The sequence below is a fragment of the Chiloscyllium plagiosum genome, unplaced genomic scaffold (genome assembly GCF_037043375.1).
Source record: "Chiloscyllium plagiosum isolate Xiang-an unplaced genomic scaffold, Cpla_swu_hap1 HiC_scaffold_21, whole genome shotgun sequence".
In the NCBI taxonomy this organism is placed as follows: domain Eukaryota; kingdom Metazoa; phylum Chordata; class Chondrichthyes; order Orectolobiformes; family Hemiscylliidae; genus Chiloscyllium; species Chiloscyllium plagiosum.
Genome location: NW_028270159.1, coordinates 16,961,793 through 16,976,584, shown reverse-complemented (window position 1 = coordinate 16,976,584; position 14,792 = coordinate 16,961,793). Strand labels below are relative to the sequence as shown.

General features: G+C 40.1%; 1 protein-coding gene across 9 annotated transcripts in view; it reads left to right on the top strand.

Moving 5' to 3' along the window:
• Positions 1–14,792, top strand: part of rapgef1b (Rap guanine nucleotide exchange factor (GEF) 1b) — a 249,885-nt gene that overhangs the window by 160,567 nt on the left and 74,526 nt on the right. For all 9 annotated transcript variants that reach the window (XM_087998349.1, XM_087998343.1, XM_087998342.1 and 6 more), the window contains one exon: positions 9,119–9,321. In XM_087998349.1, the coding sequence (XP_087854475.1) occupies positions 9,119–9,321 (203 nt within the window). The remainder of the gene's footprint in view (positions 1–9,118; positions 9,322–14,792) is intronic.

Genomic DNA, 14,792 nt, shown 5'->3' with positions numbered 1-14,792 from the left:
TCCTACTGCAAAATGTAGAAAAAGTAATGAGAATTAATAGATTCAAAATGTTAGTATTTGCATATCACAATATGAATAACTAAAATAATTACAGTAATCATAGACTGATGTATTGTACCTTCCTGTATGACATGCTGTTAATCATGGACAATCTGTCTGAGCCACCTTCTGTGCAACTCTGGTAGGAGCAAGTTACTGCAAATGTTGGAATCTATATCAAAAACAAACATTGCTGAAAAGTGCGGCAGGTCAGGCAGCATCCATGGAGAGAAAGCAGGCTAACAGTTCGTCTAAATGGCTCCTCACTTTCCTGAAACTTAGTCTTCAACCTAAAACGTTGTCTGGCTTTTGTTTCTTGTCACCTGGCTTTTTGTGTATTTGATTTTTGTAATATGTTTTCAAATGTATATTTGCTTGTAGTGATTCCTAAATAATTGGAACAGTTGTGCAACCTGAAGGAAATAAATCTCACTGGCTGGACAATCCAAGGAGCTGACTTTTGGTGGATGGGTGTCTGTGTTATAACAACAGGATTTTACAGAAACATTACCGTAAATCACTGGGTGCTGAGGATGTGTCTGGTGAATGGAGAAATGTTAATGCTACACTTTTTTTAAGTGAGCTAAAAAGTGGCATAGCTGAAAATGCGTTGCTGGAAAAGCGCAGCAGGTCAGGCAGCATCCAAGGAACAGGAGAATCGACGTTTCGGGCATAAGCCCTTCTTCAGGAATGAGGAAAGTGTGCCCAGCAGGCTAAGATAAAAGGTAGGGAGGAGGGGCGTTGGAAATGCGATAGGTGGAAAGAGGTCAAGGTGAGGGTGATAGGCCGGAGTGGGGTGGGGGCGGAGAGGTCAGGAAGAAGATTGCAGGTTAGGAAGGCGGTGCTGAGTTCGAGGGATTTGACTGAGACAAGGTGGGGGGGGGGAAAAATGAGGAAAATGGAGAAATCTGAGTTCATCCCTTGTGGTTGGAGGGTTCCTAGGCGGAAGATGAGGTGCTCTTCCTCCAACCGTCGTGTTGCTATGGTCTGGCGATGAAGGAGTCCAAGGACCTGCATGTCCTTGGTGGAGTGGGAGGGGGAGTTGAAGTGTTGAGCCATGGACCAACCAACCCAACCACCCCGTGGTCTTCCTGACCTCTCTGCCCCCACCCCACTCCGGCTTATCACCCTCACCTTGACCTCCTTCCACCTATCGCATTTCCAACGCCCCTCCTCACCTTTTATCTTAGCCTGATGGGCACACTTTCCTCATTCCTGAAGAAGGGCTTATGCCCGAAACGTCAATTCTCCTGTTCCTTGGATGCTGCCTGACCTGCTCCGCTTTTCCAGCAACACATTTTCAGCTCTGATCTGCAGCATCTGCAGTCCTCACTTTCTCCTAAAAAATGGCATACCAGAGTTTGATGACCATTGTAAGTAAAGATGTGGAAACCCTGCTTAAATGTGATAAAATCATGAGCATCTGAATGGAAAACTCTAGAGTCAAATATGGGTTTTCAAAGGTAAGGCCTGGTCAGTCTAATTTAGTGGATTTTCTTTGTGTGACAGTGTCTTCATTGAGGTGAGGAGTTAATGTGGTGTGCTTTTTTATTTTATGGGCTTTGATACCTATCCTGTGTAAAGGCTGATGTCAGAAGTAGGAAATATTTGGTTCACTGGTAGAACTAGTGGTGATACATGGAGTGCCAAAACTCATTAAAACATTCAACAGGAATCTGCTTTGGGATCTCTCACTAATATCTTAATAAATGACCTGGACTGAGGTGTCACCAAAGTTGATAACTAAATTTGCAGATGCTCAAAAACAAATCAAGTTGGTAGGTTCCAATGCTCAAAAGGCTAGGGAACAGGAGGAATTGAATTCACCTGGAAATTTGGCAAACCGGTGGCATATCAGATTCAATCTGGAAAAGAAGGAAATGTCACATTCAGATTAAAAGATGCAAAAATAACTAGGGTACTTGTGTCATCCTGTTCCCACCTCAGTTGAAGCAAAATGCTCAGAGACAGTATGGCTTTAACTCCATCTTTATTCCTGACCCTGGAGGGAGAAAGAATGTGTACAGCAACATGAGTTTTTGGTCTTCTCTCGAATAGCAGATTTCTTAAGCAAATATATAGTAACTTGCAGAGGGAAGCATTCAGATAAGGTAACATGCGTATTGATTGGGTGACTGTTAGAATTAGGTAGTGTCGATAGTTAAAGATTAAGCCATCTGCTGTTACACAATGCATGTTCTTAACCTTGTTAACTGGCTTCACATAATGAATATTTTTCACCTTGTTAATCGACTTTACATACTGAATGCTGCTTCATCTTGTTAAATAGCTTTACATAATGAATGATTTTCTACCTTGTTAACCCACCACCTTTGCCTCCAGCACCTCGTTGTTTACTGCAAGTTCTTAACTGATCTAAGTCATGATCGTTGAACCTTTTGTTTCACAAAACTCAAAACTTAACTCTTTCCCTACCTGCTCATACCCTATACACATTCTCACTTTGAAAATGAAAAGTTCCAAATGGCAGTGAACTGAGACTGTTATCAATACAAATTAGGTGGAATTTGTTTGAACTGAATTAGTAGGCAATCTTACCACATTATACATCATTGTAGTGATGGCATTATACAGTTCTGGTTGCTCGTGTCCAGAAAGGATGAAGAGAAGAAGTCCAATAGTTGAAGGGATTGGATTATATTGACTAATTATGTAAGTTGAACATATGCTCATCTACAATCGAGAATCTTGAGGGGTGATATTATTGTCTTTAGAATTGTAGTGAGGAAATAATTATTGTTTTTAACCTTATTTAGAATAGTAGAGCAATGGCACACTCCCTGTTTTTGTAAGAGGGCAATTTTAAAATGAATTCAAAACTGTAGAATACTTTTGCAATGAATGAGTGATAAACCTGTGGCAAATGCATTTTGGAAGCAAATAATACTGATGATGCACCATGTTATGATCCCAGCTGATGATGTTATTTGACAGCTCAGGTCCCTGACTGAAATCTGCTGATAAGATCATAATTTGTATTTTATTAAGTTAGTAAAGTGGTCCACAAACTCAATCCTGCTGTGCTGCAGGTTTAATTTTAACAATAAAACAAATTTATTACACACAAGACAATAAGATATAAGGACTATTTAAGTATAACAATTTTGAATCATACAGTAAAAATATAATCCAACTATCCCAGTGCCATCAAGTTATAATACTCATATTAGAGAAAATTTGCTTCTGTGTTACATCTATAGGTTTGACTTAACTGTTCCTTTCAATTCACAGTCTTGAATTTGGTAGCCTCTTTCTTAATGAATCTCTCATACGTTCTTGGACTTTCTCAAGACCCTTCTAACCAAACACTTTTAATGTACACCTCATGGAGTAACATCCTTCCACTGAAGTGACCAATTTCCTAATGGTTGTAAACTGTCTTCAGGAGAAACCTCTTCACATTTTGAACTTCCAGCAGGATCTTTGAGCTGAAAAGCAAAAGATTTTTAAGCAGTGGGTCTTTCCCCAAACAAAGAAAATTCCAGGTGCTTAAAAACAGAGAGCAAACTACTGCTCCTCCAATCTTTGTTCTGTCGACTTTTAAAACTCTCCTAGTATAAAAAATATCACCCGAAGGACACCCCCTCTCATTTTACTTTTAAAATGTTCACTTCAGAAATACTGATCAATTAATTACTAACACCCCTCATAGCACAGACCACTAGTTCAAAGTCCAAATTCTCAAATATATGTTAACATTTACTTTAATCACATACTTTGCATCAGATTGGATTCAGATTCCATCAGCTACTGTATAGCATTGAAACTGTCTCTCCAGAGCTTTAACCTGGGCCTCTAAATTACCAGTCCAATTACCTTTTTGCTGTGCTTCTGTCTATCCATGAAGTGTCACATGCTTGGAGTGGACTGTTGACTTCGGACATATCACTTAAAACTCTCCATCTATGGGCTTTCCCCTGTTATGTTTGGCTCTGTTAACAAGAGAGGAATGATGGCAAAATGACAGTGTATTGGTAATGTTACTGCACTAGTAGTCCAGAGGCTCAGGCTAATGCTCTAGGGCATGAATTCAAATCCCTGTCCAGGAGCTGGTGGTATTCAAGTTCAGCTCATATGTCCACAATATAAAGTCTGTCTCAGTAATGCTGACCAGCACAACTGTCATCAATTTTAAAATCCCATTTGCTTTGCTAATGTCTTTTTTAGCATAAGACATCTGCCATCTTTACAAGTTTGGTTTACATGTTACTCTGGAACCCTGGAAATGTGGTTGGCTCATGACTGCCTGCTGAAATGGCAGATAAATGCCACTCAGTTCAAGGGCAATTGGAGATGGACAACAGATGATGAACTCGATAGTGAAGCCCACATCCCATCAAATTGGGCACAAGTTACTGTGATTAGTCAACAACCAACTCCCAGGATATTTCAAAGATTGGTGCTTTCTTGTCTCGTAATTGCTGTGTGGCTTGAATGTTAGTTTGGGTATATGAAAAAATAAATTGTTGTATCACTAACATTTTTCCTACAGTTACAGCCAAAGTCTTAGCTATGGTTGTCACTGTGGCTGTTTGCAAGACTTTGAAAGCATTCCAAGGCTGAGTTGCTTCTAAACTTTGTCTTGTAGGCAACTATGGTAGCCAGATTACATGTAAAGAGGTCCCTAACTTGTGAAAGAAAGGATTATATTGATGACATTTGTTGAGGAATATGCATCAGTCAGAGCACAGGAACACTTACCTGTGCTTCAGGATTGTTTTGCAGATGATTCAGCTTATAGTTGAACCTCCTTTTTTAAATGATGTCTCTTCCTAATATGCAGTGTATGCTCAATATTACATGAGTGTCAACCTGGAAAAGGTTTAAATCGTGAAATTCTGACTCGCGTGTGAACTTTATTTTTGAATTTTTGAATAAAATCAAGAACGTAATTGGCTATGAAAGTTTTGGATAAAGTTGCCAAGTTTAGTAATCATCAATTTGTTTCCATCAGAAGCTGTCAATCTTGCAGTGTATTGCAAGGACTTTGCTGAGTTATCTCTCTATCCTCTCCGAAAAATTAACTGCTGCAATATTCCGCAATTAGTTTTTTTTTGATTAGGTTAGATTCCCTACAGTGTGGGAACAGGCCCTTCGGCCCAACAAGTCCACACTGACCCTCCGAAGAGTAAATCGCCCCCCTCTGACTGATGCTCCTAACAACTATGGACAATTTAGCGTGGCCAATTCACCTGACCTGCACATCTTTGGAATGTGGGAGGAAACCGGAGCACCCGGAAGAAACCCACGCAGATATGGGGAGAACATGCAAACTCCACATAGACAGTCACCCAAGGCTGGAATTGAACCTGGGACCCTGGCGCTGAGGCAGCAGTGCTAACCACTGAGCCACCATGCTGCCCATAATTTTCTAAAAAGAAAAAACGTCATGTTCATTCAGTTAATAAGGTGCATGGGCAAATTAGTACCCACAGCATAACAGCAAATTAATTCTGACAAGAAAATGAATTTGTGAAATGACGACTAGATGGTTCTTTTGGAACAGCTTGTGCTAGAGCCCACTAGGGAATAAACAGTTCTGTTTGATGTACAATGAAGCAGACTTGATTAGGGGACTGAAGGTGAAGGAAACCGTCTGGACCAATGATCACTATATGATAGCATTCACTCTACAGCTTGAGAGGGAGAACTAGACTCAGACATAACGGTATTACAATTGAGTAAAGGTAAATATAAAGACATAAGGGAGGAGTTGATTGGAGGAGAAGCCTAATAGAGAAGACAGTGGAACAGCAATGGCAGGACTTTCTGGGATAACGTGGAAAGCACAGCTGAAATTAATCCCAAGGACGAAGAGGTATACTAAAAGGAGGGTGAGGCAACATGGCTGACAGTGGTGAAGATTACGAAGTCTTTAAAAAACAGCAGAGGATAACTGAAAATGCAAAGTGGCAGAGGGGATGAAATATCAGAGTAAGCTAGTAATCTAAAAGAAGTTTTATTTAGATATTTGAAAGGTAGAAGTGTGTGGACATTGGACCACTGGAAAATGAGGCTGGAGAAGTAGTAATGGGGAATAAAGAAATGGAAGACATCAGCAGCATACCAAACTTCAATTCAGGGGGCAGATGTGAGTATAATGGCCATCACTAAGGAAGATGATGGGGAAGCAGAAAGTCTGAAGGTGGATCAACCACCAGGACCAGATGGACTACAACTCAGAATTCTGAAGGAGATTGTAGAGGCGTTGGTGGTGATTGTTCAGGAATCACTAGAGTCAGGGAGGCTCCCAGCGGACTGGAAAATGGTTAATGTAACATTCCTAGTTAAGAAAGAGAGGCAAGATACAGGAAATAATAGTCCAACTAGACCTCTGTTGTTGGCAAGATTTTAGAGTCTATTATTAAGAATGACATTGCAGAGTACAGAGGAACCTCCATTATCTGAAGGACACAAGCAGGGAATATTTTGTTTGGTTATTCGGGTGCCAGATAACATAGTTAGCCGCGCATCGGGATCTTGTTCAGATCATCTGAAATTAGATTAATCAAATGCCGGATAATCGAGGTTCCTCTGTACTTGGAAGTGCATGGTAAAACAGGGCTGAGCACAACTTTATCAAGAGGAAGTCATGCCTAACCATTCCATTACAGTCCTTTGAGATAAGGAGCAAGTTAGACAAAGGCAAACCAGTGGAAGTGATCTGTTTGGATTTCCAAAAGACCGTTGACATGGTGCCACACAGGATGCTGCTAAATAAGATAAGAGCCTATGCTGTTAGTTGCAAAGTACTAGCATAGTTAAGGATTGGCTAACTGTCAGAAGGTAGAGTGTAAGGAGTGAGAGGCCTTTTCAAGGATGGCAGCCAGTGACGAGTGAAGTTCTGCAGAGGTCAGTTTTGGGACCACAATTATTTACATTCCAATATAACAATTTGGACAAAGGAACTGAGGGCATTGTTGCTAAGTTTGCAGATGACACAAAAGATAGGTGGAAGGGTAGATAGCATGAAGTGAGAAGGTGATTGAAGGACCTGGATAGGCTGGGGAGTAGACAAAGAAGTGGCAGATGGAATGCAATGTGGCAAAGTGAGGCTATGCACTTTGGTAGGAAGAATAGAGGTGTAGACTATTTTCTAAATAGACGAAAAGCTTTGGAAATCTGAAGCAGAAAAGCACTCGGGAGTCCTAGTTAAGGATTCTCTTAAGATTAATATGTAGGATGTGGAAGGGAGCCACTGCTCAGAAACAGGTTCCCCCGTCAGCGCGGTCTCTGCTGGCTGAAGGAGTGGAGGACTTGGGATGTTGGGCTCACCAGGGTTGGGGTGCACTGAATGGTTGAATGGTGGGCTGGATAATGCTGGTGCAGTTGGCCACGAGGGTGTCAGTCTGTATCCAGGCCCTGAGGAACAAGGTGCTCAGTCCTGACATGAACTCAAGGTGGCTCACGGGGTGAGCAATGGACTTCCGGACAGGCTGACCCTTGGCAGTCCAGAACTTGACATCAGTGCCACGTGGGGGACTCTCCCCTGTGACGTGGTGCACCACTGAGCCGTCTCCATTTCAGACAGTGTGGAGCTGTTTCCTGTATGAGCTGCTGCTGCTGCATGTTCTCCATTTCTACATTTTTACACACTGTTTGGATATACCTTGGTGTACTGTTTTGCCCTCCGGTGACGGAGATATCCAGTGGAGGGCCCTCGACAAAGAGATCCTCCTGTTCTCCCTCTGGTTCTGGGTGGTAAATGCTGCACGTGGTAATCCTGTGCAACTGTAGGTTGAGTCACTTCACTAGGTGCTAGACCATGTGTTGTTTTTGTGGCCTGGAAGAGACTCTTCCACATTAACACTGCTCCCATTTCCAGCACCTGTTTAGTTTTTTGAGGGGGCTGCTCCTTCAGTTTTGGTTGTACTTCAGTCTCATGCTCCAGATCTGCAGGCGTCTCCATCTGTGGGGAGGGGCAGACCAGTCAAGGGGCCGCTTTGTGCGTCTGCTCCTGTGCCTGGCCAAGGTGGCCATCAACAGATTCAGTCAGCGGGCTACAGAGGGGCTCATCGTTTCTGGCTGTCTGCCCATCTTTTGCAGTTGTGTCCATACTCTGGTCACCATGGAGAGGGAGCACATGGTGCTAACCGGCAAGATCAAGACCCCTCAACATCAATGGGCACTGCAGAGGCTGGAGTGCATCATTGGTCTGGATGACATAATTTTGATTTCGTAAGTTTCTGTTTAGGTTTGTAAGATTCCGTTCAACTTTTTCATTTGTGTTTGATTTTGATATGATGCTCCTGTGAGTGCTGCTCTTGTTATTTTTTTTTGGACTCGCTGGAAAAAATAGAGGGAGATTTATTGCATATTTTAACCCTTTTTGTCCCTCTCCTGGGAGTTTTTGATGGGGGGACAGTGCCGAGGGGACTTTGTTTGGTTTACTTTGAGTTCAAACGAGTGGTAGAACCCTTGGCCTGTATTTTAGCACCTTGTTGTCCCTGTCCTGGGAGTGGTGTCAAAGGAACCTTACTTTGAGTTTACAGAGTGGGCATCAAGAAGATGATTCCACTCTTCAGAGAGACTCAGACCTGACTGCGCAATTTCAGAGTGAATTGAAGACCCTTTAGAACTGAGATGAGAAGACATTTCTTCAGTCAGAGGGTGATTAATCTGTGGAACACAAGACTGCAGAATACTGTGGAGGCCAAATCATTGAATGTATTGAAGACATAAATTAGGTTCCTCATTAGTGAGGGGATCATGGGTTATGGGGAGAAGGTAGAAGAATAGGGTTGAGAAACATACCAGCCATGATCAATGGTAGAGCAGACTTGATATGCAGGATGGACTAATTCTGCTCCTATGTCTTATAGTCATATCTATTTCTTTCCTCCTTTCTACCTCCACACTTATTCTGCTATGTCGTGAATGAAGGGTGTTTCATCAGTGTTAGAACCTTACCTGGGACTAAATCACCATGATCTCAATCTTTATGCTGTCTAACTGCTGTGTTGCAAAGTTCCCATTATTGCTGATGACTAAAATAAATCCACCTTGATACAGCTTGCTGATTGGTTTTTCTTCTTTTCTTCCCTACCAATTTTTTTAGTTCACGCGTATATGCAGTTTGTGGAGGATTATTCTGAGCCGCAGCCTCATGTTTTTTACCAGACACCACAGAATGAGCATATTTATGAACAGAGGAACAAACGATTTCAGGAAGTCTATGGATTCAATGACTCTTTCAGCAGCACTGATTCATCTCTTGAGATTCTGCCTCCTCCAGTTCTCCCACCCAAGCAAAGGCAACTGGTAAGTTTGACTTTATTGTTTTGCCAGGAATGCATAAAACCTAGATGTATTAGGGTTTATGTACAAAGCTCGAAAATATCATGTTTGGGGAGAAGATGAAGAGAAGTTGATGAGAAGGAATCACTTCAGTGGGCTAGCTAACATTTTCATATTTTTGACAAACTTGCTTCAAATGTTATTCACTCAATTTTTTGGGTAATTTTATGGTTAATGGTTAATGGTTGGAATGACTATAAGCATGTACCTGACTAATTTTTAGAAAAAAATTCTAATGGATTTTGTTCTATGCAGTTATTTCTTGCTTGTAATAACTAGGCTTAATGTCTCAAAATAGTTAAGTATTCATGATACTTTGGTTAATTCAATTATCAAACACATTAAATTTGACTAGTAGAGCTGTAACATTGCATATATTAATGTGCAATTGGTGTTCACCTTTAAATAGCACATTTTGTGGAAATTAATATTGATGCTATGTGCAGTTTTAAGTATGATTAGTTCACTCTTTGTCTGTCATTCAGTCTGAAATTAAAGCTCAGTGTTATGTTTGATCCTGACCACTTGTTTATTTTTTTGAGAGTGGAAAAAGTGTGGTTATCCAAAGGGAAAGTATTTACAGGCAAGAAAGGGAATCAAAATATATTTTTGAGTTTTCTTAAGTCAGATAGATGTATTTGAAATTTCAATATGTAATTGTGCATTGCAGTCTTTGGTGTGTAAGGTCATCAGTTTAGACTAAAATAAAACAAAGAACTGTGGATACTGGAATCTGAAACACAAAAAGCACAAAATGCTGGAGAAACCCAGCAGGTCTGGCAGCATCTGTAGGTAGAAAATAGTCAATGTTTTAAGTCCAGCTACTGTTATTCCAAAGGAGGGTCACTGGACTTGAAACATGAAGTGTTTGCTATCCACAGATGCTGCCAGACCTGTGGAGTTTCTCCAGCAATTTCTGTTTTTTGTATGTTTCAGTGCTTATCTTGTCACGTGCTTTTTTTTTATTCATTAATTGGATGAGGGTATCACCAGCTAGGCTAGCATTTATTACCCAACCCTAAAGGACATTAGTGAACCAGATGAGTTTTTCTGACAATCAGCTATGGATTTATAGTCATCATGAGACGCCTAATTCCAGATTTTTATTGTATCCAAATTCTATTGTCTGCCATGGCGAGATTCAAACCTGGGTCCTTAGAATGTGTCCTGGGTCCCTGGATTAACAGTCCAGCAATAATCCCACTAGACCATCACTTCCCCCATGTGCTAAATAAATTTTAGTGTGCTGATGTGTTCTGGCACAAAATATTTAGCTCCATTTGGTTTAAAGTAATGATTTCAAGTTGGCAAAATTGTCAGAAGATTAACCATTTTGATCTATTAAATTTTGATAGTTCATTCACATAATTCTGATTTCACCTACTTGTTTCCCTGCCATGTGATATAAAGATGCTGTTGATTTGTCAAGTTGATGCTTAGTTTTGTTGTACTTGGTTTTGTGGCATGGTCCAGCCCAACATAATATACATTATTAAAAAGAGTGTAAAAGAATGCTTGAATTTAAGCTTTCATCAAAATAAATTATTTTCTTTCTTATTACTTGTTAGATGCTCACTGTTTATGAAAGGCCTTTTAATATTATGGCGACAAAATACTGTCAGTGTCATTGCATTTTGTGATAATGCAAATTCCACCTAGTCAGCATAACCGAACATTTCAGTTCATTTAAAATTGTTATGAGCAAAGGGTAAATCTGTGTTCTCTCTTTTGCAAGGAAACAACTGATAGAGGTATATGCCATCCACTTGTTCTGAAAGTACATATGGTTGTACACCAGTCAATATAAACCTGTTTTGTGTAGTTATTTAAACTTGTCTCTATTGGGATCTGTTGCTTTTGTGCGTATGTATATCATTGAATTGAAGCCATCTGCAGGTGAACCTAAGATTTTTGATTTGGTACTATCAAAGCACTAAAGCATGTTTTTGAGGCTTATTGATGCTTATTCAGTTATATGGAGTCATAGCATGGCAACAGACCCTTCAGCCCAATTCCTTTGTGTTAACCAGGTTTCCCCAAACTAAAATAGCCACATTCGCCTGCATTTGGCCCATATCCTTCTAAAGCTTTCCTAATCATTTTTAAAAATAACTAAGTCTTATTTATAGTTTGAGGGGTTGTATTATTGTAAACAAAAACATAGGAACTGCTATATGGAAAATGACTGTGGTTCATCTAGTTCACTGTCTACCATCCTGGTGCTTTTATATTACCTTAAGATGCGAGAAATGGTCAAGGTTCAGACTTGAGTTGATGATTTAAGGTTTGAGATTACAACTTGAGTACTTGATGTTTAAGACAACTCCTGGATGAGTTCAGACTTGTGTGAAAGCATTTGTTGTTTAGTAATTGAATGGTATTGATATTTGTCCTTTACTTGTTAGTGCGCCATTGAAAGAATTACACTTAGGTTCTGAGTGATAGTCTATAAAGTTCCTTGTTGCCTAAAAATATGCCCTAAAGGAACATTTGAATTCAACATAGTTTGAATAGAATTTGCTGATTGATAGGGATGAGTTTTGTGGAGGACTAGTCTGCAGAGTGTTGCATTTTCTTTGCACCTTCAAACATTAGTATTGTTGATTTGTGGCAGTTTGTTTTTTATTTTAGAAAACTGCAGCTTTTCTAATTTTAAAACTGAGAAATGATATATACTTGTCGCTGACAGTGGGAATTTTGAGAGATTTGACCTTTTCTCATAATTTGAACTGCATTGATGTCATATTATCTCTTAACCACTTTACATTTAGATGCTGTTTTGTTTATTTGTTTTTAATGGAATGCAAGGTGAATTGCAAGACCAGGATTTGTTGTTCACCCCTAATTGCTTGAGATGTTGGTGATGAGCCAGTGTTTTGAACCTTTTCAGCCCATCAGTACAATTGGGGAAAGAACTCCTTAATATTGACCCTGTGACAATAAAGAAATGTCTTTGTTCCACTTTAGAATAATGTGTGACGTGGAGGGAAACTTATAACTGGAGGTATTCTGGTGCATCTGCTACCTGGTCCTTTTAGTTCATACACCTTTGGAAGGTGTTGATTTTTTAAAAAAACCTTGAGTTACTGCAGTGCATCTGAGATGGTAGATTGGATGCTGATCAAGCAGGCTGTTTTACCTTGGGTGGTAAGCTTCTTGCGTGGTTGGACTTGCACACATCCAGGTTAGTGGAGAGTACTCCATCATACTTATGACTTTTTTTTGGCGGGGAGGTGGCAGGGATGGTTTGCAGTCAGAATACGAGTTATAGTGAAGAAGGCATTTGGTATGCTTGCTTTTATTGGTCAGAGTATTGAGTACGGGAGTTGGGACATCATGTTGAGGCTGTACGTGACATTGGGTTAGGCCACTGTTGGAATATTGCATGCAGTTCTGGTCTCCTTCCTATTGGAAAGATGTTGTGAAACTTGAAAGGGTTCAGAAAAGATTTACAAGGATGTTGCCAGTGTTGGAGAATTTGAGCTATAGGGAGAGGCTGAAGAGGCTGGGGCTGTTTTCCCTGGAGCGTCGGGAGGTTGAGGGGTGACCTTATAGAGGTTTACAAAATTGAGGGACATGGAGATAGGATAAATAGACAAAGTCTTTTCCCTGGGGTAGGGGAGTCCAGAACTAGAGGGCATAAGTTTAGGTTGAGAGGGGAAAGATATAAAAGAGACCTAAGGGGCAACTTTTTCACACAGAGGGTGGTACATTTATGGAATGAGCTGCCAGAGGAAGTGGTGGACGCTGGTACAATTGCAATATTTAAGAGGCATTTGGATGGGTATGTGAATAGGAAGGGTTTGGAGGGATATGGGCCGGGTGCTGGCAGGTGGGACTAGAATGGGTTGGGATATCTGGTCGTCATGGACGAGTTGGACTGAAGGGTCTGTTTCCATGCTGTTCGTCTCTGACTTTGACTCTATATGCTGCAGAGTTCCCAGTTTCTTGTTGCTGCAGAATTTATAATAATAGTCCAGCTTAGTATCTAGTCAATGAAAACATTGGGATCTTCAGCACTAGAATGCTGTTGGGAGATGGAGCAAACGTCTGGTCATAAATTTGGAATGTGAATAATTTAAGTAGAAGAATTTTACAAATAAAACCTTTAAATGATCCTGTATTCAATTATAGTGCTAGAATTCATGTGTGAGCATGCAGTGCATTTTTTTTTGCACTGTCTTACTGGTAATTCACATTCTTTACAAAAGAATGGTGTCAATTTCTGACACTTATTTGAAACAGCTATACATATGTTGACTTGAAATATTTGAATGCAGTGGGTGTGCTGCAGTAAGTAGGCTGTATTCTTTTTTTACATTGCACATTTATTGAAATAGTATACAGGGAAGTGACCAAGACGTCTTGAACTGTTTCTCTGTCGTGAACACTGAAACCTCTTCAATGGCAGACAGATCTGTGAAGGCAAAAGCCTGTCAATTTGGAGTGCAGAGGCACTGCACTGTTCTATTCAAACACTTAAATTTGAAGTTTTTCCTATGCATTTTAAATATTGTCATTGTGAATTTTTTTTTCAAATTACGTTTAAATGATTTAGAGAAAACTTCTATAACTGGAAGTGAATTTGTTTTCACAAGAATTTCATTTTGCTGTCACACTAAGTGTATGTGCATAGGTTTCTATGTCTATCTAAACTAAATTACCAAGAAATCCCTAGTTTAATTATATAATGCTTGTGAGAAAATGTAGCTAAGTACCAAAGACCTGGGTGTTGTACTCTTCAGGTTTAACCACATTACTGCACACATCTTGGCAAGCTTCTGGCACAGCCAGGATCATAGTACTTACTCATCAGAATGTTTGTTTAGTTGTTGCAACAGAAGATTTTCATTACCAGTGGCAGGTTATTTTCCTTGAGCTCCCAAGCAAGTCAATCATCAGCAGTGGTCTGGTGTACTGCAGACTTCTAGACCGAGGGATGAAGGCATTCAGTTAAAATATCTGGAGAGATTAGAGATATCTGGGACTTTTCCAAGCAGAGTAGAGATGAACTACAGGTGCTGAAAATTCAGAAAGGGTTATACAAAGGATAAAAGCTGTTAACACTGATGGGTGAATCACTAAGCAGAGGGCATCTTTAATACAATGAACAAAAGGAGATGACAAATGCTCTTAAGCAGTGGATCTGAGGATATAGAATTCAGTGTCTGCAAGGAAAGTGAAAAGGGATTGAATAGTAACTTTCAAAAAGATAGTAAAGTAATTTACAGGATTGGAGAGAAAGCAGACAATTAGTTCGATAAAGTTAATGCAAGTAGAATAGATTAAATTGTCTCCTGTGCTGAAAGATTCTAACTTTTCTAATCAGATTACTGAGTAAGGTTGGCTAAACTCATTTACCATAAGATGTTTCCACTTGGAATCAATTTTTCACCCGGGAAAAAGTTCATAATTGCACCCACACTGCTATTTAT